At 35.7% G+C, this 25,215-nt stretch overlaps 2 protein-coding genes across 4 annotated transcripts; one reads left to right on the top strand and one right to left on the bottom strand.

Moving 5' to 3' along the window:
• Positions 1 to 13,462: 13,462 nt before the first annotated feature.
• On the bottom strand, positions 13,463 to 20,975 carry LOC107610202 (pentatricopeptide repeat-containing protein At3g53170). Of its 3 annotated transcripts, none has more exons than XR_015892304.1 (5): positions 20,326 to 20,975; positions 18,656 to 19,206; positions 14,831 to 15,687; positions 14,592 to 14,667; positions 13,463 to 13,888 (listed from the first exon to the last, which is right to left on the bottom strand). XR_015892304.1 is itself a non-coding variant. In XM_021106230.2 (5 exons), the coding sequence occupies exons 2-5, from the start codon at positions 19,088 to 19,090 to the stop codon at positions 13,791 to 13,793; spliced, it is 1,527 nt and encodes a 508-aa protein (XP_020961889.1). In that variant the 5' UTR covers positions 19,091 to 19,206; positions 20,326 to 20,975; the 3' UTR covers positions 13,463 to 13,790. The 3 variants fall into 3 exon arrangements, 2 of the variants coding, with proteins under 2 accessions (XP_020961889.1, XP_016167793.1); XM_021106230.2 differs by having other exon boundaries at positions 14,592 to 14,969; positions 15,072 to 15,687; XM_016312307.3 differs by having other exon boundaries at positions 14,592 to 15,687.
• On the top strand, positions 20,649 to 24,238 carry LOC107607647 (uroporphyrinogen-III synthase, chloroplastic-like). The gene is made up of 8 exons (XM_088494970.1): positions 20,649 to 20,687; positions 21,357 to 21,438; positions 22,111 to 22,177; positions 22,656 to 22,774; positions 23,112 to 23,204; positions 23,312 to 23,367; positions 23,585 to 23,670; positions 24,103 to 24,238. The coding sequence occupies exons 1-8, from the start codon at positions 20,649 to 20,651 to the stop codon at positions 24,236 to 24,238; spliced, it is 678 nt and encodes a 225-aa protein (XP_088351096.1).
• The last annotated feature ends 977 nt before the right edge of the window (positions 24,239 to 25,215 follow it).

Raw genomic sequence — 25,215 nt, 5'->3', positions numbered from 1 at the left:
CTCGACACCAACAACAATTCTACCAACTTAGAGGTACAAAAGTTGATTTACCCATTTTTGATGGGGATAGTAATGTGAATGAATGGGTTTTTAAAGTGAAATAATATTTTGAATGGTTTGTGGTACCTGAGGAGATGAGACTAACTAAGAATGAGTTTCTTCCATTCGTTGGGAGGTCAATAATAATATTGCATATACTTGGAAGTCTTTTTTGGATGCATTACTTGTCAGGTTTGGACAAAATCAGTACTATGATCCCAAGGCTGCCCTTAAAGAGTTGAAGCAAATCGGTACCATAGTAGAGTATCAAGGACAGTTTGAAGATCTTACCAATCAGGTTACTGGACTCAGTGAGGATTGGGGGTGTCATTATTCATTGCTGGCCTTTAAGAGTACCTGAAATGTGAATTATTGTTAGCTAAGCTGACGTCGTATATTCATGCAGTTTCATTAGCAAAGATATATGAGCAAAAGTATACAGTCAATTCAAATCTGAAATCTATCATTCACACATCACAAAATCTCACCAAACCTATCCAAACTAGCTCCAATAATCCCTTCCTAAATCGATACCCGACAAACAAGCCATGCAACCTTAGTCCTATTTCTTTCTCCAACATACAGCCAAACACTAATACTAGAAATTCCACATCAAACCCCTCTTTAAGAAATTATCAGCTGCTGAAATTAAGATGAAGAGAGACAAAGGCCTCTGTTACTATTGTGAGGAAAAGTGGTCACCAGGACATAAATGTAAAACTTCTTATTACTTGTTGGTTGGAGAGGAAGAAATGCACGAGATCTTGAAAGAACCCGAACCTGAATTGATTCAACCTCTGGGTGTGCAGAGGCGCCGGTTGTAGTGGATGCCGTGTAACCAGAAATTAGTTTGAATGCCATAGTAGGTTAATACCAACCTACCACCTTTCGCATGAAGGGCACGTACAATGGGCAATTGGTTATGGTGTTGATTGACGAGGATGTTCCCATAATTTTGTGAAAGCAAGTGCGGTGGAGAGACTCCACTTTTCGATTTAGCAGATCACACCACTTCAGGTACTAGTAGGCAATGGAGATGTGATTGGTTGTAAGGCGTATTGCGAGAATATTCCCTTGGTAATGTAGGGGTATCAATTCTACATTAATACTTTTGTGTTGGATCTTCAAGGGGCTGATATAGTTCTCAAAGTTTAGTGGCTGATGTGCTTCGGCTATGTTACCCCACATTATGGATTGCTTATTATGGAATTTGTGATGAACATAACGTTGTGGTAAAGTGATGCGTGAGCATATTTCTTATATTTTCTTAGTAAATTTGCTTGTGAAATTATTGAATTAAATTAATATTTAGGTGTTTTAAGCCACCATGAATGCTACTGAGTTATTTTACAATTTGACTTATTACAGGTGGCATTCGGGCGAGTTTGACAGAATTCGTGTAGAAGAAAAGGAAGAAAGTGGATGATGCTGTCAACTCTGACCTCCTCGCACTTCAATGTGCATAACTTGAGATACAAGGGTCGAATTAACCTGGTCCTAGCGGTATTAAAAAGCCAACTTCTAGAGCTTTCCAACGATATATAATAGTCTATATACTTTTCTTCTGGAATCAAGGCGCCAAACGCCACTAAGGTGGTGCCAAACTTCATCCAACCCAAGTTTGGTGCCAAGACTCATAATACGCCATATTTGATGCAGCCTTGGTGGGCCCAAACTTGATCCAGCTCAAATTTGGCACCAAGAACTCATAAAGCTCTTATTAGATGCGGTCATAGTGGCACTAAACTTGGAATTCTCAAGTTTGGTGCCAGACTCCTGCCCTAGAAGACCTCCGCGTGATCTTTTTAATTCCGTTTGATTTAATTAGGTTTAGAATTTAACTTTTAAATTAAGAAAAGATATTTAAATTTTAGAAAAATATATTTTACATTAATTAGGATTAGATATAAAAGGAGAAGATATCTTGACCTCTTCCTCTTCTTTTCCTCTTTCGCACTTTACACTTTTCTCTGCTAGGGTTTATTTCCTCCATGAGCAACTAAACCTCCATTGTTAAGGTTAGGAGCTCTGTTTATTTGGGTGGATTAATACTATTATTTTCTACTTCTGATTAATGCATTGATTTACATTCAAGAATTAGTTTTGTTCATCATCCTACGGGTTAGACTATATTGGAAAATAACTCTTTTCTAACTTGAATTCTTGTTGATTCTTAGAAAAGCTACATCATTTGAATTATAAGCTTGAAACTAAATTCTCATGAACCTCTGATTATTTGAATTTAATGTGATATGTGACATATAATCATATCATCGTTGAGTCTTTAGGGTTTTGTGTGGCTTTAAATTAGGTTTTGAACTTAAACCCTCTAATGAGATTAAGTGACCAAGGAATTGGTAGTTAATTGAGTTAGAGGGGGATTAAATTACCAAGGAATTGGAGTCTAATAACTTAAAGTTGCTGTGAATTGAATCTTTGCATGATCAAGGTAGTTAATAAGAATTGTTAATCTGGAAGTCTAAATATCTCTGAAATCTTAACTGTCCTCTCACATACTTTTCATACCAATTTTACTGTCTGCTTCCTAAATCTTCTGATTTATTGTTTAATGCAAATTGAATCCCAAAACACAATTTTCTGCTCGTCTAACTAAGTGAGTCATTCGACTATTGTTGCTTGGTCCATCAATCCTCGTGGGATCGACCCTCACTCACCTGAGGTACTACTTGGTACGACCCAGTGCACTTGCCGGTTAGTTTGTGGATTATAAATTCTATACCAAGTTTTTCGCGCCGTTGCCGGGGGATTGACTATGATTGACAACTAACCGTTGTTTGATTTCTTAGATTTGGCATTCTTAATTTTAGTTTTTATTTGTTCTTGTTCTCTAATTTTTTTTGAAAATTTAGTGTTATTTTATTTAAAATTTTTCTTGTAATTTCTGAATTTAAGTTTGGTGTTCTCTTAATTGTTTTATTTTTTCCTAGTTATATTTTTATTTACTTTTGAAATTTTGTGTTCTATTTTGCTTATTAGTTGTTTGAATTTTCTGTTTAATTTATTCAGTTATTTTATTTTATTTCTTTTACACATGTTACCTCACTGGGAATTCTTTCCACTCTGATGTAGAGATTTTCACCTTTTTTTATTTTCTGTTTGTTTATGAGCAGGAACAAGAACAAAGAACCTCTTCTAGACTTTGATCCTGAGATTGAAAGAATCTTGAGAAGGCCTTTACAGCAGGCTAAAGCTTACAAAGCCAGTGAAAATCTCAAGGATAATTTTGAGAAGGAAGTTAAAGAGCTCATTATGGATCGCAACAACAACAATGTTATTAATCCTCATGTTCTCAATGGTCCTAATATTGCTGAGCAACCTAGAAGGACATTCGGGTCATACACTGCTCCTAGTCCTAATTTCTATGGGAATAGTATTGTTGTACCTCCTGTGATTGTTAACAACTTTGAGTTGAAGCCTCAGCTCATTACTTTGGTACAATAAAATTGCCAGTTTCATGGACTCCCGCAGGAAGACCCAAACTTGTTTATTTCTAATTTTTTGCAGATCTGTGACCTGTAAAGATCAATGGTGTTCAGCCTGATTTTATAAGTTGCTCCTTTTTCTGTTTGCTGTACGGGACAGAGCCAAGCAGTGGCTTGATACACAGCCCAAGGAGAGCTTGGATACCTGGAATAAGTTAGTCAACAGGTTTTTGACCAAATTCTTTCCACATCAGAGGCTGACTAAGTTGATGATGGATGTTCAAACCTTCAAGCAGAGAGAGGGTGAGTCTCTCTATGAAGCCTGGGAGAGGTACAAGTTGATGCTCAGAAAGTGTCCTCCTGATATGTTCTCAGACTAGATTCAGTTGTAGATATTTTATGATAGAGTCTCTGAGACCGCCAAAATGTCTCTAGATAATTCTGCAGGCGGATCCCTTCACATGAAGATTCCTGAAGATGCTACTAAGTTGATTGAGATGGTTGCCAACAACCAATATTTATATTCTTCTGAGAGGACCTCTGTGAAGAAAGGAGTCATGGAATTAGACGCTTTAGATGTGATTCTTGCTCAGAATAAAACCATGTCTCAACAGATAAATGCCATTACTCAACACTTGGGTGGACTACAAGTTTCAGCTATTAATATCCAAGATGCTTCCTATGACATGAGTGGTGGATTCCCTCAAGGTGGGCCTTATAATTATAGTCAATTTTTCTCTGAACAAGTTAATTATGTGGGGAATTCCTCTAGACCCCCCAATAATGATCCTTTTTCCAAGACTTATAATCGAAGGTGGAGGAATCACCCAAATTTTGGATGGAAAAATTAACCACAGAGGCACTAGAGCTTCAATAACAATCAGGGTCATCAGAATAATTTCAATCAGAGTAATTTCAACAACAACAATGCACTTTCTCATTTTTAGAAATCTTCTGACTTAGAATCTATAGTTGTAGAGCTCTCCAAGAGTACTCTTAGTTTCATACAGGAAACCAGAACTTCACTTATGAACTTGGAGTTTTAGATGGGCCAAATAGGCACAAAAGTTGCTAAGATTGATCAGAGGACCACTAATACCCTTCCTAGTAACACAATTCCAAATCCAAGAGAGGAGTTCAAGGTTATCACATTGGTAAGTGGACCAATGACAGGTAAGGAAGCACAAGTTACTCAGGGACTAGTTGAAAAAGAAGCTCCAGAGAAGACTGAGGATGCTGTAGCACATGCCCCTCCAAGGCATCCGGATAACCCTTTTTCAATTGATCTTGAGAAATATCCGGCATTGCCTAAGGCACTAGAGTACAAGCCAAAGATGCTATATCCTCAGAGGCTTCAAAAGGAGACTAAGGACAGGTAGTTTTCAAAGTTTTTGGAAGTTTTTTGAAAGTTACAAATCAATATTCCTTTTACTGAGGTCTTGGAGCAAATTCCTCTCTATGTCAAGTTCATGAAAGAATTACTTTCCAAGAAGAGGACTTTAAAGAGAGATGAGACAGTGATCATGACCAAGGAATGTAATGTCATCATTCAGAGCAAATTGCCAAGAAAGATGCAGGATCCGGGAAGCTTTCAAATACCATGTACCATTGGAAGCACAACCTTTGAAAAAGCCTTGTGTGATCTAGGAGCAAGCATCAATTTAATGTCCTTGTCTGTAATGCAGAAGTTACAAATCAAAGAGGCACAACCAACAAGGATAGCATTACAAATGGCAGACAAATCTCTGAAACATGCTCATGAAATAGTAGAGAATATCTTGGTCAAAGTGGATAAGTTCTTCCTCCCAGTTAGTGACGGACCTAGAATATTTTAAGAGATGGGGAAAATATATATATATATTAAAATAAATTTTGTTGAACATTGCTAATTATATTAAAAATATAATAGAGATATAAAAATTAAAAAGATTTAATGAATATTTTCATTCTTAAAATACTATTCATTATATATAATTTATAAAAAAAATATTTCTAAAATTTGAACTTAAAATATTTTAATTAAATTATAGATAATTTGTCATCCTGACTAATTTTATTTTTATTTATTTTTATATACATTTAATAATAAAAGACTGAATCAATTGACACGTTAATACCTATTAATACACTAGCATTTATAATTTAAAACTATAATTATATTTAAATGCCATAAGAAAATAAACCGATATATGAAAAATATGTTTATATCAAATAATAAAAATTTAATTTACAATTATTTTTCTCTCTTTCTTTTTAAGATAATTAATTTTTTATATATATTTTTTAATTTAATTTTGATATACTATTAGATTAAAAAATTTATGCATCTATTTAATTATGTATTGTAATTAAGAATACCTTTTATATTCATTACATAAATAATTATCTAAAAGAATAAATATAATTAAATGACTATGTAAAAAAATATACATATTTTAATATATCAAAATTAACTTCTATGCTTTTAAACAATTGTTCTACTACTCGTTATAATTTTCAAATATTAATTACCTCATATTCAATTAGGAAGTTTATTTGTTATAATATTTATGATATAAAATACTTTTTAATCCAAAATAGTTATTACAAGTAAAATTATTTAAGAGATAAATTAAAAAGTATTATATAATTTTAAAATAAATAATATTAATTAATAGATAACTATTTTTTTATCACAATTAATTTTTTTAAGACAAAAAAATACTAAAAATTTTACTTTATATTTAAAAAATTGAGATTTAGTTTGGTAATTATATAACTAGTTGATTAGATTTAAAAAATTATATTATCACTATTTTTTAATTTTTGTATTGAGTTAATTTATTTAATTATTTTTAATTTTGATATTAAATCAAATTTAACAAAATAAATATTGTTACATACGTTAAATTAAATTCAAAAAATTATTTTTAACATGAATCTCAAAATAAAATTTTATAAATTATTGTGGGACAAAAATATAATTATATTGAGATAAATATATTAATTTATATAGAATTATTACTTTTTTTTCTTAAATTTAGTGGGGACAAGTGCCTCCTCCTCCTAAATTTAGGTCTGTCCCTGTTTCCATTAGACTTTGTAATTCTTGACATGAGGAGGATGAAAACGCTTCTATCATCATAGGAAGATCATTCCTAGCCACAGGGAGAGCTCTAATTGATGTAGAAGAGGGTGAATTAGGGCTTAGAGTGCATAATGAGCAAATGGTCTTCCATATCTTCAAAAATATGCATTCATCAGGTGAAGAGGAGAGGTGCATTCAAACTGAGCTTATTAATCCAAACCATCAAGAAACCCCTGATGATGCACAACAAGATCTTTAGTTCAAGCCTCCTTTGGTGACAATCAAAAAAATTCTCCCTGACATCAAACCTAAATTTGGTGTTAGGAATACATCATCCACCAAGGAGGAGGTTCCCAAGAAGAAAGTACCCAGAGGATGGAGAAACAAAAAAAATCCCCATTGAAGGTTTCTCCCCAGGAATGAAGGTGGTGTTGACTAGCAATCTAATATTGACTTATACAGTAAATAGAATAATCTCTTGAGCATGTTGAGCTACATTATGGGGACTCAGGGAGAAAATTCCCAGTGAGAGGGGAGGAGTTGAAATACTATGATCAATTGCCGCCTTAACAAGAAATCAACTGTCAAGCTAGTGACGTTAAAAAAGCGCTTGTTGGGAGGCAAGCCAATAATCCATATCTTTAGATTTTCTATTTATTTTGATTTCATTTAGTTTGTTTTAATTTTTTATAGTTTTTCTTCTTTTTAAGTGTGTTTTAATCATGCAGAGTGTTTAAAACAGGAACAGGTGCAATCAGAAGGAATTTCAGACCACCCTGGAGAGGAATACATTTGGCCAAGGTGGTGCCAAACTTGAGAGTCTCAAGTTTGGTGCCAACATGCACGCATTCCTCGGAGAACTTTGCTGGAATGGTGGTGCCAAACTTGGAAATTTGGAGTTTGGTGCCACATATGCATCATTGAGAGAATTTCTTGCGGAGTGGGTGGCGCCAAACTTGGTGTTCCTCAGGTTTGGGGCCCAAAAAAAATAAAAAATAAAAAACTTTTAAATTTTAATCTTTCTTGCGTTGTTATCATTCCCTTCTTCTTTTGCAATATTTTTATTTTTACTCCTTCATGCGCTTTTTATGTCCCTCCCCATTTTTAGTTTTTCTTTGCTTGGGGACAAGCAAACTTTTAAGTTTGGTGTTGTAGAGCACACTCTCTGTTTATCTTATCATCAATGGTACCAAAAAGAGGTGAATCATCTTGAAAAAGGAGCATAGCCTGAGAAATGAGATGGCCACCAGGATAACCGAGGTGGTTGAGTTCCTTTCATTCTATTTTCCTTTCTGCTCTTATTTTGTTATCTTCTATTTTTTGTTGCTTGTCTTTATCTATTGTTGTCTTTATCTGTTGCATGATCTGCAATACTTTCAATTCTTAGGTTTTAGTTTGATTTAGTTTCTATTCTTAATTTGAAAGGATGTCTCATGTACCACACCGCTCATTGAGCTTGAATAAAAAAAAAAGAAGTGATGTATTGTATGAGAAATTGAGTTTATATTTAAGAGTAGTCTTATTTGCTTAGATGTGGTGGTGTTTATCTGTGACTTTGAATGCATAATATAAACAGTGCATATTTGAATTTGGATCAAAGGATGTTGATGCATGATGAATAGAAATTTAGAGAACTATTATGAATTCTCTAAATTAAACAAGAAATTAATCCTTGAAGTAAAAGAAACAGCAAAAAGAAAAAAAATAAAAGGCAAGGCCCAAGACTTTGAGCATCAATGGCTAGAAAGGTTAAGAATGATCAAAAGCTCAAAAGAGTTATTTTCCTAGCCATATGCTTATTGTGTGAATGTGTCAAGAAACTCTTGAGACAGAGTACTTAGAGTCAAAGTCAAGTGCAATAAAGAGTATGCCAAAGGCTCTGAGCACCACTGACTGAAAAAACTCAATAGAAAAGATTCGAACTCAAAGAGTTCCCCAGTCAAGTGCTTGTGGTGTTTATATATCAAGCAAAGCTTGAGACAAAACATTTAGAGTCACGGCTAGGCTCAATGTGCAAAGCACCAAAGAAAAGACAAGAAAATGTTGTGTTCAAGGATTAATCCGAAGTAAAAATCAAGAGAATTTATAATATTATCTGGATTCTAATTCTGAATAAAATTAACATTACTAAGCTTCAAAGGATAGTGAGATGCCGAAACTATTCATGGTCACAATGTTGTTAACCCCACTCAAAAAATAGACAGGAGCTTAATTAAAAAACTAACTCTCATGCAAATTCACATTTCAAGTTTATATTGTTTTCGGTTGCTTGAGGACAAGCAACAATTGAAGTTTGGAGTTGTGATGCGTTAGCATCTTTCTTATCTTTTCTTAGTGAATTTGCATGTGAAATTATTGATTAAATCAAGATTTAGGTGTTTTAAGCCAACATGAATGATACTTTGAGTTTTTTTACAATTTGACTTATTACAGGTGGCATTTCGGGCGAGTTTGATAGAGTTCGTGTAGAGAAAAGGAAGACAGAGGACGATGTTGTCAACCCTAACTTTCTTGCACTCCAATGAGCATAACTTGAGTTACAGAGGTCCAATTGATGCGGTTCTAGTGGCATTAGAAAGCCAACTTCCAAGTCTTTCCAACAATATATAATAGTATATACTTTTCTTCTGAAATCATGGCGACAAATGTCACTAAGGTTGCGCCAAACTTCATCCAACCCAAGTTTGGCGCCATGACTCATGATACGCCATATTTGATGTGGTCTTGGTGGCGCCAAACTTAATCCAGCTCAAGTTTGGTGCCAGAAACTCATAAAGCTCTTATTGGATGCGGTCATAGTGGTGCCAAACTTGAAATTCTCAAGTTTGGCGCCATACTCCTGCCCTAGAAGACTTCCGTGTGATCTTTTTATTCTATTTGATTTAACTAGGTTTAGAATTTAATTTTCAAATTAAGAAAAGATATTTTAAGTTTTAGAAAAATATATTTTACATTAATTAGGATTAGATATAAAAGGAGAAGATATCTTAACCTCTTCCTCTTCTTCTCCTCTTCCACATTTTACACTTTTCTCTACTAGGGTTTATTTCCTCCATGAGCAACTAAATCTCCATTGTTAAGGTTAGGAGGTCTGTTTATTTGGATGGATTAATATTATTATTTTCTACTTCTAATTAATGCATTGATTTACATTCAAGAATTAGTTTCGTTCTTCATCCTACAGATTAGAGTACATTGAAAAATAACTCTTTTCTAACTTGAATTCTTGTTTATTCTTGGAAAAGCTACATCTCTTGAATTATAAGCTTGAAACCAAATTCTCATGAACCTTTGATTATCTGAATTTAATATGATACGTGCCATATAGTCATATCATCTTTGGGTAATTAGGGTTTTGTGTGGCTTTAAACTTAGGTTTGAACTTAAACCCTCTATTGAGATTAAGTGAAGGAATTGGCGGTTAATTATGTTAGAGGAGGATTAATTAACAAGGAATTAGAGTCTAATCACTTAAATTTGCTGTGAATTGAATCTTTGCATGATCAAGGTAATTAATAAGAATTGTTAATTAATCCGGACATCTCTGAAACCTTAACTGTCCTCTTACATACTTTTCACACCAATTTTACTGTCTACTTCCTAAATCTCTTAATTTATTGTTTAATGCAAATTGAATCCCAAAACACAATTTTCTGCTCGTCTGACTAAGTGAATCATTTGACTATTATTGCTTGGTCCATCAATCTTCGTGGGATCGACCCTCACTCACCTGAGGTACTACTTGGTACGACCCGGTGCACTTGCCGGTTAGTTTGTATATTATAAATTCTGCACCATAAAGTTCCAGGGTGAACGGTTACTTCAAGCTGACACTATGAATAACAAAATGTTTCAACAAATGCTTTCATCGGAGGTTTTTACCACTCTCTACCATCTTAAGGTGGTGATAGAAGACAAGGAAGGAGACACTCCAGTATAGCCAGAACTACAATGAGTTTTAGAAGAGTTTGAAGAGGTTTTTGACGAACCAACTCAGCTGCCACCCAACCGGCACATAAACCATGCTATCATCCTACTGCCGGCTTCATAACTGGTGTGTGTTCAACCTTATCGGTACCCTCATTTCCAGAAGGAGGAAATTGAACGTTTGGTAGCAGAAATGCTCGAGGCAGGAGTAATCCGGGAGAGTCAAAGTGTATTTTCCAGCCCTGTTTTACTAGTTAAGAAGAAGGACGGGAGCTGGAGATTCTGTGTTGATTATAGAGCATTAAACGCTATTACTATTCAGGATAAGTTTCCCATTCCGACCATTGATGAGATACTTAATAAAATCTTTGGTGCAGAATACTTCTCTAAGATTGATTTGAGATCTGGTTACCACCAAATCCGAATGAATGAGGACTTGGTTCACATGACGTCTTTCCGCACCCACCTTTCAAGCTACTATGAATAAGGTTTTTTAGCCTTATTTGAGGAAGTTTATTGCTGTTTTTTTTTTTTTTTTTTTTTTTGTGATATTCTTGTCTATAGGCTATAGCAAGACTTGGGAGGGCCACTTGCACCATCTCGGGCTTACCCTCACTTTCCTATCCTAGCACCAGCTGTTCGCTAAGAGATCAAAGTGCCTCTCTGGTCAAAGGCAAGTGGAGTATTTGGGCCATATTTTTGGGGCAGATGGAGTGAAAGTTGACCCGTTTAAAATAGAAGCAATTCAAGTACGGCCAAAGCCAAGTTCTCTCAAACAACTTAGGGGCTTTTTTAGGTTAATGGGATATTATCGTAAGTTTGTAGCTAAGTATGCCCAAGTTGCTCATCCCTTTTACTGAGTTACTCAAGAAAAATAATTTTCATTGGGGCGAAGAGGCAGATAGAGCCTCGAGAAGTTGAAGGCTGCAATGATTCATACCCCAATCCTAGTGTTACCAGATTTTTCCAAGCCTTTTACGGTAGAGACGGATGCATCCCATAAGGGCATTGGTGCAGTGTTAACGCAGAATGAACATCTCCTAGCCTATTTTAGTAAGAAACTAACACGGAAAATAAGTCTTGCTTCAGCTTATATCAGGGAGTTTTATGCAATTACGCAATATGTGGCTAAGTGGCGCCACTATTTATTGGAAAAGAAGTTTATTATAAAAGCTTACTATCAGGGGGTTAAAGGAACTAATGTCGTAGGTGGTTTTGACACCGGAGCAACAATATTGCTTAGCAAAGTTGTTGGGCTATGAGTTCAATATTGAATACAGGGCTGGAAGATTGAATCAGGTTGTTGATGCCCTCTCCTGTCACCCTAACTCAGAGTCTCAATTTGTATTCCGCAGCCTCACTACAGTTCAAACAGATCTATTGGAATCTCTCAAGAGGGCTAATGCTCACTACCCTATCATGGTACAATTACATCAGCAACTTAAAGAAGGCAAGCTTAGCGGGAATTATTGGGAACGGGATGGACTACTCATATATCGGGGAAAGCTCTGGGTTCTTGATTATAATGGGTTACAAGAATTACTCCTACATGAATTTCACAAGTCAGTACGTAGGAGTCTTGGCGGACTACTCAAAACGTATAAATCAATGGCCGAATTATTCTTTTGGCCTGGAATGCGGATTGTTGTCCAGAAATTTGTTGAACAATGTTGGGATTGTTACCAAGTATGTTCTTGCACGTCCTCAGGGACTATTACAACTGCTCCCAGTGCCAGAATAGCCGTGGGTGGAGATCTCTCTCGATTTCATTGTGTAATTACCGAAATTTACTGGGTATATTGTGATATTAGTGGTGGTGGACAGATTTACTAAGGCGGGACATTTTACTACTCTTAAACCAGGGTTTATAGCGAAGGATGCAGCCAAGGCATTCATTAATTCTGTGGTCAAGTTACATGAATTTCTGGTTACTATGGTTTCGGATAGAGACCCTATTTTCCTAAGCAAGTTTTGAAAAATCTTGTTCGAGTTTAATGGTACCAAGCTTAGCTACAACACTGTCTATCAGACCGAGGTAGTCAATCGCACATTGGAGCAATATCTCAGAATCTTCACGCACTCTTACCCGAATCAGTGGTCCTCTTTTCTCGCGTGGGCTAAACTCTTTACAATAGCTCTCACCACTCCTCTCTTAATATGTCACCACATGAGGCACTCTATGAGTTTCCGATGAGAACCCTGCCTGGATACTACCCGGGGACCGCCACGGTCCTTGCCGTGGATGAATTTTTAAAGGTGCGCGAAATACTACATCGAGAATTGCGTTATTCCTTTCAATGTGCGCAAGAAAAAATGAAGAAACAAGCAGATCAACACCGCCGGGAGAAAAGCTTCGAGATTGGGGATTGAATTTTATTGAAAGTTCGCCCCTATCGTCAGAAATTCCTAACCCATAATAGCCACAACAAATTACAGAAGTGTTTCTACGATCCATTCCAGGTTACTTAGAAGATTGGAAAAGTAGCGTATCGTTTAGCCTTGCCGGCTAGCTGTGTCTTGCACCTGGTGTTCCATGTCACGGTGTTGAAGCAGTTCCACAGGGAGCCTCCAGTTGAGCCAGTCACGGTACCGGATCTCACATCATCGCTGCAACTGCGTCTAGTCGCCATCCTCAGTAGTCGTTCCATGGCTTCTAATAAGGGTGTGCAAACTCAAGTCTTGGTGGATTGGGGAGAGGCTTCCAGGGATGAGACCATGTGGGAAGACTTAGAGGAGTTGACAATGTTGTTTCCTGAGATCAACTTTGGGGACAAGGTTGTGTTGGAGGGTGGGATAGTTGATAGCTCTACAATAAGCCCCATTATTGATCAGGCTGCAATTGAGGAAATTGGACCAACTTATGAAATTGAACCAGTGCAAACAGCACAGCCCAAACCAATGAGAACCAGAAAAGCTCCATCTTGAATGAAGAACTTTGTTAGTAAATGAAAAATAGGGTAAAAAATAAGGGATTATTTCTCAAGGCTGGCCTAAAGAATTAGTTAGAAGGATTTTATAAAGGAGAGGAATCAATTCTGTTACATAAGGAATGTATTGTGATTTTGTTCTCAAGGAGTTCATCCCTGACTCCGAAAAGGGAATTATTTTTGACACTCGATTCCATCTATTTCCATTTCCATTCAATAATAATAATCTATACACTTCTTCTACAACCTGAATCATTACATTTTCTATATTACTCTGCATTAGCCATTGATTGTCTAACAGAATCAAATTCTGTGGCAGACGCTTTAGCCAAGATGGGTGCTTACAACCTTGCTGGGGCTGAGGAGTGGCTGGATCTGCCGTTGGAGCTATGTGAGATCTTGAACAGGGAAGCCTCCATGGCGTGCTGACCCTGTTCCGTGTTTCTTGTTTTTTGCTCTTTTTCCTTTCCATTTTAGCTGAAACTCTACCCAAAAAAATTTATAAAATTAGAATTTAAGGATAAGCTGGGTGATTGTAATGGTTTAAAAAATTCAGACGAGTGTCAACCTAAAAATTAAGAGGGAAAGTCTAATATTGATACACTTCAGTAGGTAAATAAGCACTGACATGAAAAGAATATGTAGCAGAAGCAGACACGAAAATTTCAATACGAATGCTTCAAGGGGCATGCAGTACAATTTCAATTACATGTTTAAGACCTACATGAAAATCAAAATTTGAATGACCATCATTAAATACTGCATGTGCATGCCAGAATAACATAGTATTATTTACGGAAGTAATCAAATGAATCAATAATTTTATATTCATTTTTATTATTCAATTTCTAATATAATTGCTACTTAAAAATAGGAAGTTATATAATCTTGAACATGAAAATTAGTATATAGCTTTCAAAGTGACAGGTAAATCAGTTTCTCCTTTAAAAAAAAGGCATATGGAGAATCAAACATCACCAGCTGAAGTGCAACAATAAAGTTCGATCAGCATGGAAAATATCTATATTGGGAATGTTAGACACAATTCGTTCAATGGGAACAAGGTCAACAAAAGTAAAACCTTCATTCAAAAATCAATATTCTACTCAATCCTAAAATTGTCACCCAACCTTGCAAGAGGACTAGGACCAAACATCAAAATTACATAAATAAACTAGTAAAACATACCGAAGCTACGTTTGTCAGTAACCATAATGTTTTCCAACTTTTTGGCGTCCTCAGTCATGCCGTGAGCATTGTAAGCCTGCATTAAGCAAGCAAAAGTAATGCTATCAGGTTCACAATTTCTTTCCTTCATTACCCGGAAAAATTCACCCATCTTTTCTAAGTCGCCAGCTTGGCCATAGGCACTAATAACACTATTAAAGAAGGGAGTATCTAATACTACATCAGAATTTTCTACATGCCTCATGATTGAGTCAACTTTGTCAATAAGCCCAGCTTTGCTATATGCATTGACAAGAGAGCAATAAGTTACAGTGTTAGGCTTCACACCTAGATGCTTCATCCTGTTGAAGTGTTTATCCATCTTCTCAATTTCTCCAGCTTTTCCAAACACATCAATAACCGTATTATATGTTACAATTGTAGGAGAGAAAAATCTCCGTTTCATAAAATCCATAACAGACTGCATCTTCTCATACATACCTGCTTTCCCGTAGGACTTTATCATCATATTGAATGTCTTTAAGTCTGCTTTAACGCCCATTAGCTGAAATTCATCATACCATTTCTCCATCTTGTCAATTTTCCTACCTTCTCCGTATGCTCCTATAATAGAGTTCAGTGTGAAAACATCTGGTTGGCAATTGCCACTTTCAACCATATCCGCCAGTGAGTTTTCCATGTGTTCAAACATGCCAGCCTTACCATACCCATCAATTATGGTATTATATGTGACATTGTTACATTCAATGCCTACATAAGACATCTCCGAAAGAACATGACCAATTAAATCAAAACGTTGAAATTTTGTGCAGCTGCTGATAAGAATAGAATATGTATATATATCCGGTTCACAGTCAACAACTGATTTCATATCTTCAACAGTACGAAATGCCTGATGAAGGGAACCACTTAGACCGTAAGCACCTACCAGAGCGGTATAGACATCAACAGTAGGTCTAAGCCCTTCCGACAACATTATCTCAAAGATCTGACCAGCCTCTTCAGGTTTCCTGCACTTGCCAAGCATCATCAATATTTTTGCATATGTTTGACATCTAGGTTCATACCAATGTTGCCTACGAAGAAGTGCAAAAATCTGCAAAAAAGATGTCCATCAATTTTCAGAAAAGGCTAAAGCTAAACCCTAAACCCAATAAGTCCCTACAAGAATATAACTAAGAATATTCAAATTCTTTTAATATTTTTGTAACAAGGATTTCATTACAATTTTTTTTTTTATAAAATATTAGGACCTAATTACAAGCTTTTAAAGTATAGGAACCTACTCACAAATTTGGTAAAATTATAAAGACTTCCATATTAATTAAACCTTTAGATGATAATAATAATTACAGCAAGAAGAAAAGTATTAAAAACTTGAGCAAAAGAGATTGTGTCACATTGACTTTCTTTGTAATTAAGTAACATTACACATTTCATCCTTTGATTCTCATGGCTACATTAACTTCCTTACAGAGGAGATCAATGTCATGCTGACAGTAGAGTTAGTGACATATCACCTAAATCTCAAGGATAATGAATAATTTTATAAATCATGGAATGTTGTGTGTAACAACACATAATTCAAGAGAGATTAGTGAAATTTTCCCTAGGTTAAACTACCAGAATCATGAGCCCTATAAATTAATTAACACAACATGCTAAAATGGAGTACACCCACCGATCCTTCACAATTTTCTTTTATTTTATTTCTTGATAAAAGAAATTCATTAAGATGAAAGGTAATAATAAATGGAGGACAACGATTAGAACTCCAACAACTGACAAACAAAACAAAAGTAGAGCTATCCATAAGCATTGCTTTTGAATCTCTCATCATGTCGGAGATGGAAAATCCTGTTATCAAAATTAGAGGTATCTATAAAGTAGATGCCAATCATCTTATCCTATCCCATAAAACATGTTTGTCAGAAAATCTTAAAACCTACCAATTTACGAGAAGGGAGGGGAATGACAAGAAAGTGGCACATTTTGTCTCCCTTGCATCTCAGTCTCCAATTTCAAAGCTCCGTCCAAATTGGTGGACAAATAGGAACTAGCTAAATTTCTCTTCATTTTTCCCATCAAACTTATTGATCATCCAAATAAGAGAATGACATGTTCTATTCTCCTTCACTACTTGCCTTTCCCTTCTATTCCATTGAGAGTAGTCATGCCCTTCCATCATCTAGAAAACACCCACACATACCCTTATATGGTTAAGGAGATCTCCCCATAACTTGCCTAAGTACACAACAAGACACTAAACTTGCAAAACATTGGAGATATCATAAAACCAACCAAGAACATTCATCATCATGTGAACATCCTCATCATTGATCACAACATTTTTTATTTTTTATTTTTCACCATTGTTTGTTGTTAAAATTCATGGTTACTCGGCAGAAATATTAGAGTAACTAGACTAAAGAGAGAAAGATAATATATTGTGTTTAGATTGTGGTTTGTTACAATAGAAAAGACCAATATATATATAGAGGAGAGTAATAAATGTAAAGCACATATCAACTACTCTCCATTAATACACCATTTAAACTACTAACCACTATCTAACAATAGGATCACTTCTCATATTTCAGCACTCCCCCTCAAGCTTGAGCATGTAGATAACACGCACCAAGCTTGGAACATAAATAACTGATAGAAGATATTATGAGATATCAAAGGATAATCTCTTTTATGTTTAAATAAAACTCCCACCTCAAGCTAAAGCTTAATAAGTGAAAACTATATTGCCATTGGTTTAAATTGGAAGCTGGAATCTAACACAACACTATAAACATCACTTTATGCCATGAGGAAAACTAGAGGCCAAATGCACAACATACCGATGTGAGACGCTTGGAAGGTAGGTGACTTAGTCCCCTTCAATGTGACAGTGTTGAACAATCAACCAAATACAAGCAGAAAAATGTAGACATCTGAGAAGACCACGAGGCCAAGGGCATAGACAGAAATGCAGAAAACCGCAAAATATGAAAGATGTGACCAGCAGTGGAGTACGGAGACAGACACGGATGAACAGGGCAGTAGAGCCAGACCAAAAAGGGAAATGCAAAAGATGAAAAATTGTCAGATGTGAAAAAAACGACCACTTCTAGAAAGAGAACAACTAGGCAAGCAAGGCAGTGCAAGAAGCAGCAGAATACAGTAGCAGATGCGCCCTCACATTCTGGTGGAAGTGATGGAACTTGGAAGTGACTTGTTCATGAAAGAGAAGCAGCGTGTGGATTATCAGGCACGACATTTTTGACAGGGTTGGACATCTCTAGACAAGGAGAAGCTCATGATATGATCGTTGGTCAGATTGGATGATGGTGAATGGTGGCGGCAGCACCGGAGAAGTTCTGAAGGTGGTTAGATTGTTGGAAGGTGGATTTGGGCTGCGAGAGTAATAAATGTAAAACACCTATCAACTACGCTCCAGTAACGCACCATCTAAACTACTAATTATTATATAACATTAATATCACTTCTCATATTTCAACAATTACTTTTTTCAAATTTTCACCCTCTTAATAACATAATCTCATGAACGGTGAGATGCTCCACTCGCTCATTTGCAATCTCTACCCTGTGTTATTGATTTTAAGAGTATACTAGATACCCAATTGACATGTTAGCCTTTATGAATCAAGTTCGTCTAAATTCATGAAAGCTCCAAGTTTAATTGAAACCTCTTGTTTGATTGCCTTGCCTCTACCATGCAACATTGAACATAAAAATGGACCCTACATAATTTTTTGTTTAACTTGTCCCTAACATTTACAAACAGTTTCAATATCATCCTTCCGTTATACGAGGATGAGGTGGATGAAGGGAGAGTTAGAACTTAGAAAGGGTATTGTAGGAAACTTTCTTTCCTCTTAAAAGTTTCTGTCACATGTTTTATAGAAGTATGATTTTTGAAACAGTTTGTAAACGTTAGGAATGATTTTGACCCAAAAAAAAAAGTAAAAAGTTTATGGACCATTTTTATTTTCACCCTAATTTGGAAATAACTTTATACATAACACAGCAAAAAGCATCAAGCTAGAACCTACCTTGAGTGCAGCCTGCCATCGACACCCTTTGATGGCCTCATCCAAGGCTTCAAGAACAGCCTTGGGCCATAGCTGCCTGTGCTTCCATGACTTCCCTTTGTTTTCCACCCCTTTGATGGCAGCTTCCGTTCGCAGAATCCGTGATAGGTCCTTGTTGGAATCCTTTTGGATCCCAGAAGACAATGGTTTCAAGCCTCGCTTCATGAATTCAACACGAAGTGGGAACGGTGGATTTGGAGCGGTGTTGTGGCTGTGTTTAAGGAATTCCGTTGAATGCATGAAGGGGGATGTGGAGGAGACGGAAGAGGCCCATCTAAGGCAAGTGGAATCCACGAGATGAATCTCCATTGGAGATTGTGATTTCTGTGAGGCAGGTTGTGCTTGCGGGAATGAGAGGACGAGCACAACTTCTACTAAATTAAAATTCAAATGCATTTAGCAATCCCATTGATCCACATTTTGGCACCACATTCATGCGTTTTCCCACCATTTTTCCCTAGCAAATCATGACCATTACCCTTCATGCTCATGCATGTCAATTTTGATGTGTTCTGCAACAAAGCACTGATAGTCAATGGCCAAAATGATGCATGTCATATCTATATGGGAATGAAGCATGCATGACGTGACAAATCAATTGGATTCCACGAAGTGAGTTGATGTTAGGCTTCGTGCAGTTAATGCACAAGATGCTGAACTATAGATGATGCACACAGATTCTCATAATAACTTTGAGCATCAGCAATATTATATGCCCCTATCTGTATCTATAAGTACCAACCTTTAAATCATAATCATAAGCAAGTGCAGAGCACTTTTATGATTTCCATCAAAGTATCTATGTAAGCATTATTTATATCTTGCACCTTTTTTAGCCAATTCTTATGTCTAGCGTAGGAAGCGTATTTGGCTAATTCCTACTTCAAGGATTCTTAGGCACATATAGTCTTAAACTTTTAATTCCTCAAGCTTTTAAATGTCTTTCCAAGACATACAAGATTCATAATTTCACCATACAATTCGCATATCCTTCATTACTTAATATGAAACTCAAAGCTTAAAATTCATATTTCTCTTGATTACAACTCTTCCCTAGACTTTACGAAAACTACATTTATCAAAATTCTAATTTTAAATTACTTTTAGTTTCAACCAAGTTAACTTAATTACTCTAAGAAACTAAAAATTAGAATTCTTGATTCATAATTTCTAATTAACCATCATTTAATGATAACCTACGGATAATTCTTAGTGATTACTTGAATTGTTTACTAATTTACATTATTCTAAACTATTAAATTATCTTCTTTATTTTTAACTCTAATTACTTACATGACAACAACTCTAATGGTACTCATTAAAAAAATCTAGTTACATTTTCTAAGTCTAGTAATTAATCCAAAAGCCACCTAATCCAATTAGTTCTCTAGCCACACAAACCCATATTTCTGCTCTAATTAACCTATATAAATCCTAGTTGACCACTTGCAAAGCTTAAAAAAGCTTATTCCTAAGCTTAGAAGTTAGAACATTAATTACCCACTCTAACCGATATCAACATGTGTTAATAATCATCCCATGCATCATCATTTTAAGCTCAGTTAAACCATAAAAAGCTATTATCAACAACATCATCAACTCAATAATCACAATTAACCAAAAAATCCTACCTCAGAGCTTAATTTGATAGTCACAGAATTTCAGGGATAAAGGCAGTTAGCAGAAGCAGCAACAGCTCGGGCAGTTTCAGCGGTGACATGGACGTCGGCTACCACTACAACTCACGGAAGCAGCTCAAATAAGACAGAACAGAACCAGCGATGCAGCTCGAATCCGGTGAAATAGGGGCAGTGGAAGAGAGAAGGCAGAGGTGACGGCGTTGGAACAGGTTCAGAAGCAGAATCGGCAGTGGTTCCGGCAGCTTCAACGGCAGCAGTTCCAGCGGACAGGGACGGCAGGGCGTGGTAGCAGCAATGGCAGAGACGGAGGCAGAATGGTGGCTCTGAAAAAGCAAGCAACAGTGGCGGCAGCGGTTTCTCCCGGCGACTCTTCCTCTTTCTCGAGCTCGCCTCTCCTCGCTTCTCTTCTCAACCTCCCTTTCTCACGGTCTCACTTCTCCTCGCTATGAATAAATACATCGAGGCCTCTAAAATTGGGTTTAAATGAAATGAAAGGAAGATATTTTTGGAAAGGAAATAATGAATAAAGAGAATATACTTTTTTCAAATGTAGACGAGTTGAGGGATCGATTAAAGAGAATATACTTTAGACTCTCCTGTTTGAAACATGTGCCCTATAATCTTGAATTATTAGTTAATGAACACTAATTGGTTGAACTTCATTGCCTTTTCTTTTAAACCTGACTGATAAAGTATAACATGTTCATCATGCTCTTTTTTTTTTTTTTTTTTGCGTTTTCGTGTCAGTCTTTCACTTTTTATTTTAATATTTTTCCCACTCACCTAAATTGGCAATCTGCTCCTACTTGTATCATAAGATTCTATTCCAACCATTTTATATGGAAGTTTCATTAGGTTAGGTAATGCTTTGATCAAATCTTGATGCTGCATATCCTCATAACTTGTATTTAATTTTCTACTACTATTTCATCTTCCTTCATATCTTCTTCCATTGGGAATTTGTCTGTAAAATATTCAAGCACAAAGATGATCAGTTGGGTAACTGGAGATCCAACTGATAGCTTCTGTTTTTCATATTGGAACTTCCTCTCATTGAGCACGCACCGGGAGTGGACTTAGATAGGCTTCCTTCTGTATTAAGTGGTAAGCATTAGGAAAAGCCTGCCTTATGTATATGCAAATATTTTGTAAAGTTCGAATCATGCTGTTTTCATCTCGTACAGATATTGTATGCGAACTAATTATCTTTTATTAAACCAGTTTTAAAAGGAATGTCTATATTTATGTGCACTTAATGGGAAGAAAGATGCAGTGATGATATTCTGGATGTTAAATTCTTATTGGGTTGGTGCTTGATGGATTATTTCCCATTACACATGGTTCAGAAAATAAAGAGTTTGTGCTTCAAATGCTGAACACTTTGTTTTCATTAAGTTTTATAGATCGTGGTGACATGTAAGACGATTCCTATGCTGTCTCAGACTGTTGGTATTTCATCTGACCTGGATAATGTATGAAATTAGTATGACTAGAGTGGTTTGATTTTCACCAAATATAGAGATGCGGTTTTTTTTTCCCTCTAGGTTTACATACAGCATATGTGCTCATACTGTAATTTTTAAGAAACTTGGTTGGGGAGTGCGTACATGGAGGTCTTCCCTTGCATCTAAGTAGAGTGGAGAAATTTCACATTGACAGATCTTTGATTTCTTAAGTTAAAAAGGTCACTACCTTATTTTGTGTATGTCTTCTAATCCACATGACTTATGCTTATAAGCGCCTAATTGCTTAACAATTGATGCTTGATACTTGCAGATAATGTGTTTGATTGGATTGTCATAACTTCCCCGGAAGCTGGTTCAGTCTTTCTAGAGGCATGGAGGTAAGATTTTAGATCTTGTTTGAGTACTTTATGCGGAACTACTGGAATATTTTAAATGATTTTGAAAAAAAATTGCTCAAACATCAGGATAATATTTTTTCAACGATTCTCTTTATTGACTTGTATGGTTTGTTTATAGTCCTATGGCCGGAATACTTGAAATGCAATTTTGTTATGTTACATGTGAACCAAATGTCTATATGATCTCTAATCTAGTTTGTGCCTGAATTGTCATACTTGCAAATGTGAAATTGCCGCAAGATTTCTTCTTATATAAAACTGTTTGATGCATTTCGTAGTTGTACAGATAAATTATTATAGACAAAATTGCACAAGAAACAAAGGTTTCCTTTTATGTCATTCTTTACAGTATTATTCTTTTTATTTGCAATTTTACATCATTTTCTTTTGGTACTTTGTTTCTTAAATACTTTGCTTTTTAACAAATGATTGTCCTAGCCTTGTTTGTTGTCCTTAGAGCTGCTGGGATGCCTCATGTCAAAATAGGCGTTGTTGGTGCCGGCACTGCAAGCATTTTCAAGGAAGCTATGCAGTCTTCAAAGCAATTGCTTGATGTTGCCTTCGCACCATCAAAAGGTATCCGTGTGTATTCATGTAGGCTGAATTTGTATTATGCTCCCCATTTTTGCTTCTTTATCAAGCTGGATAACTAACTTAAGAAATATAAAGTAACATCTCAAAACTCGCAAGTATTTTGGGGTATTAGAGGAAAATGTGGGTAGTTCCAAGATATGCATCTTGATAGGGCAGGGCAGGAGATTGCTTTGCTTTGGTTCTGTGCTTCAGTGGTTCTTAGTGAAAGTGAATTGGGAGTCTAACCACACAGTAGATTAACATGTTGTTTAGTGTGAATCTGGAATTTTAAGCCGAGTCTTTTGGAAGTGAAACTTAATATGGATTTGATGATTTTCAGCGACAGGAAAGGTTTTGGCTACAGAACTTCCAAAGATTGGAAATAAAACAACTGTTCTATACCCTGCTTCTGAAAAGGCCAGCAATGAGATTGGTAATAGAGTTATTATTTTGCACCTTTCAAACTTGGGTTTTGTATAACATTCGCTATTTTGAAGCTAATTGATATGCTAATCATCTGTGTGATATTTATATAACCAGAGGAAGGACTTTCCAAGCGTGGATTTGAGGTGATTAGGATGAATATATACACAACGGTAAAAGATTTTAGCTTTCGTGCTGGTTTCCTTTTTTCTAAAAATATATACGGTCCAATACTTAAGTACTTCCTTGCAAGCACCACATGTTGAATGTGTGTTTTATGTCATTAATTAGATTTAATTATTATAATTGTAATATTTACTAATGTTAAAGTGATCTATTTCACAGCCTTCTTGGAAATTTACGACAGTTTGATTCTCACTTATTTGACAGGTGCCAGTTCAAAATGTAGACCAAATGGTTCTTAAGCAGGCACTTGCTGCCCCTGTTGTCACTGTAGCTTCACCATCTGCTATTCGGTTAGCCTTTGGTTTCTTCTTTCTCTTTTTTATTGTGAATTTTGATTCTTGAATTTTAAAAGAATTCATATTTACTTCAAATCTAGGAAATGATTAATTATTATGTTTGGATTTGGTATTTCAGTTCTTTGCTTGTTGGATATATGTATTGAACACGATGAATCCAATAAACTATTTCAACTTCCTAACTGGGTGCTGTCTTTGTCCCTTACTAGTTAAGCCTAATACTCATATTACAAGAATCCTGGAGTATTTGGCAAGTTGGCCGTCTTATTTTTAATTTTCTAAATAGAAATAAGTAGAATTTTGTTCTTAGCAAGTTCAGTCTTATTTATTTAGCACGTCACTCAGTTATTTTTCATTCTTCCTTTTATATATATATATAGAAAAGAGAAAACGAAATTTACTGGTTTTTGTCATCTGCTGCTACAGTGCTTGGAAGAATCTTCTTTCTGATTCAGAGTGGAACAATTCTGTTGCATGCATTGGCGAGACGACTGCTGCAATGGCAAGAAGATTAGGATTCAGAAATGTGTACTACCCAACACAACCAGGCCTGGAAGGGTAAATCGCAAATCCTCTATGTGCATTTCTCTTAAGTATTCAGTGCCTATTCTATGTGCTGAGTACAATTTTCCTGCCTGTCATCATGTAGAAGTTTTCTTTTTAACAAAGCTGATTTCTATTTCCACGTTTTATTTCTTTTTTGAATATATCAGGCTTTGGTAACATGGGAATGACTCCAGTTTCAATAAATCATTCTTATTATAATTCATTATATCAGGATTTTTAGTACGAACAGAATTCTGTTGCTCTCTGTGTTGCTTTAAAATCTTGTTAATACAATCCGTTTCTGAGAACCTTCCTCCTGCTGCAGCTGAAAGCATTCTTGAAGCACTAGGATCATATGATGAACTATTGAGGTAATCATCTGCACTTCGTAGCAACGGGAGATGTTTCCAGCGTTTTACTGCCAGAGAAATAACCTATATAGTGATTTTACTTTGGGAAGCATTTACTTCTCATGTATTTTAGGTTTATAGAGGATATCATCAGATGAGTGGTAAATAGTCTTCGTGATGTAAATACCGTCCATAATTTTATTAATTAATGTTGATTTAATGATCCTGTTGGCCGAATATGTGAGTTTCCACAGGACTGAAAAAAAAAAAAAGATTTAGTATCTAAATTCTAAACAACAAGACAAGTCATGCGGTTCACTAGGAATCTAGGATGAGATTTTATCTGATTTAAAGTTAATTAATGGATTACTTTATCCCCGTCTCCTCAAATTTAAACAATCCAAAAGATGTGCAAGTAAAATAATTCAACCGACAAAGAATAAAGTATGATCAAGAAAAATTAACCACATCAACATGAGTTAATTATCACACTACTTTCTAGTACAACAAAATGATGAACAACACATTCCACCAAAATACTATCAAATGTTTTGACATAACATTCACATTGTTTCTTTTTTTTTTCTTTTCTGTTTTTGGTTCAGAACATTCACATTGTTTCAAATAATACATAAGGAACTAT

The sequence above is a fragment of the Arachis ipaensis genome, chromosome B7 (assembly GCF_059453495.1).
Source record: "Arachis ipaensis isolate K30076 ecotype BB chromosome B7, ASM5945349v1, whole genome shotgun sequence".
NCBI classification, from domain to species: Eukaryota; Viridiplantae; Streptophyta; class Magnoliopsida; order Fabales; family Fabaceae; genus Arachis; species Arachis ipaensis.
The sequence above is the reverse complement of the archived record's forward strand: the minus strand, read 5'-3'. Positions and strand labels throughout refer to the sequence as shown.

Excerpts from the sequence above, each read along its gene's own strand:
- LOC107610202 (XM_016312307.3), bottom strand. The coding sequence starts at position 19,090 with ATGCATTTGAATTTTAATTTAGTAGAAGTTGTGCTCGTCCTCTCATTC. Across the intron at positions 15,688-18,655 it reads GATGGCAGGCTGCACTCAAG|ATTTTTGCACTTCTTCGTAG; the intron begins GTAGGTTCTAGC and ends TCTTTTTTGCAG. Across the intron at positions 13,889-14,591 it reads TACTGACAAACGTAGCTTCG|AGTTTCAGCTAAAATGGAAA; the intron begins GTATGTTTTACT and ends TTTTTTGGGTAG.
- LOC107607647 (XM_088494970.1), top strand. The coding sequence starts at position 20,649 with ATGGTGGCTCTGAAAAAGCAAGCAACAGTGGCGGCAGCG. Across the intron at positions 20,688-21,356 it reads AAGCAACAGTGGCGGCAGCG|CTTCTGTTTTTCATATTGGA; the intron begins GTTTCTCCCGGC and ends TCCAACTGATAG. Across the intron at positions 23,368-23,584 it reads GGATGAATATATACACAACG|GTGCCAGTTCAAAATGTAGA; the intron begins GTAAAAGATTTT and ends CTTATTTGACAG.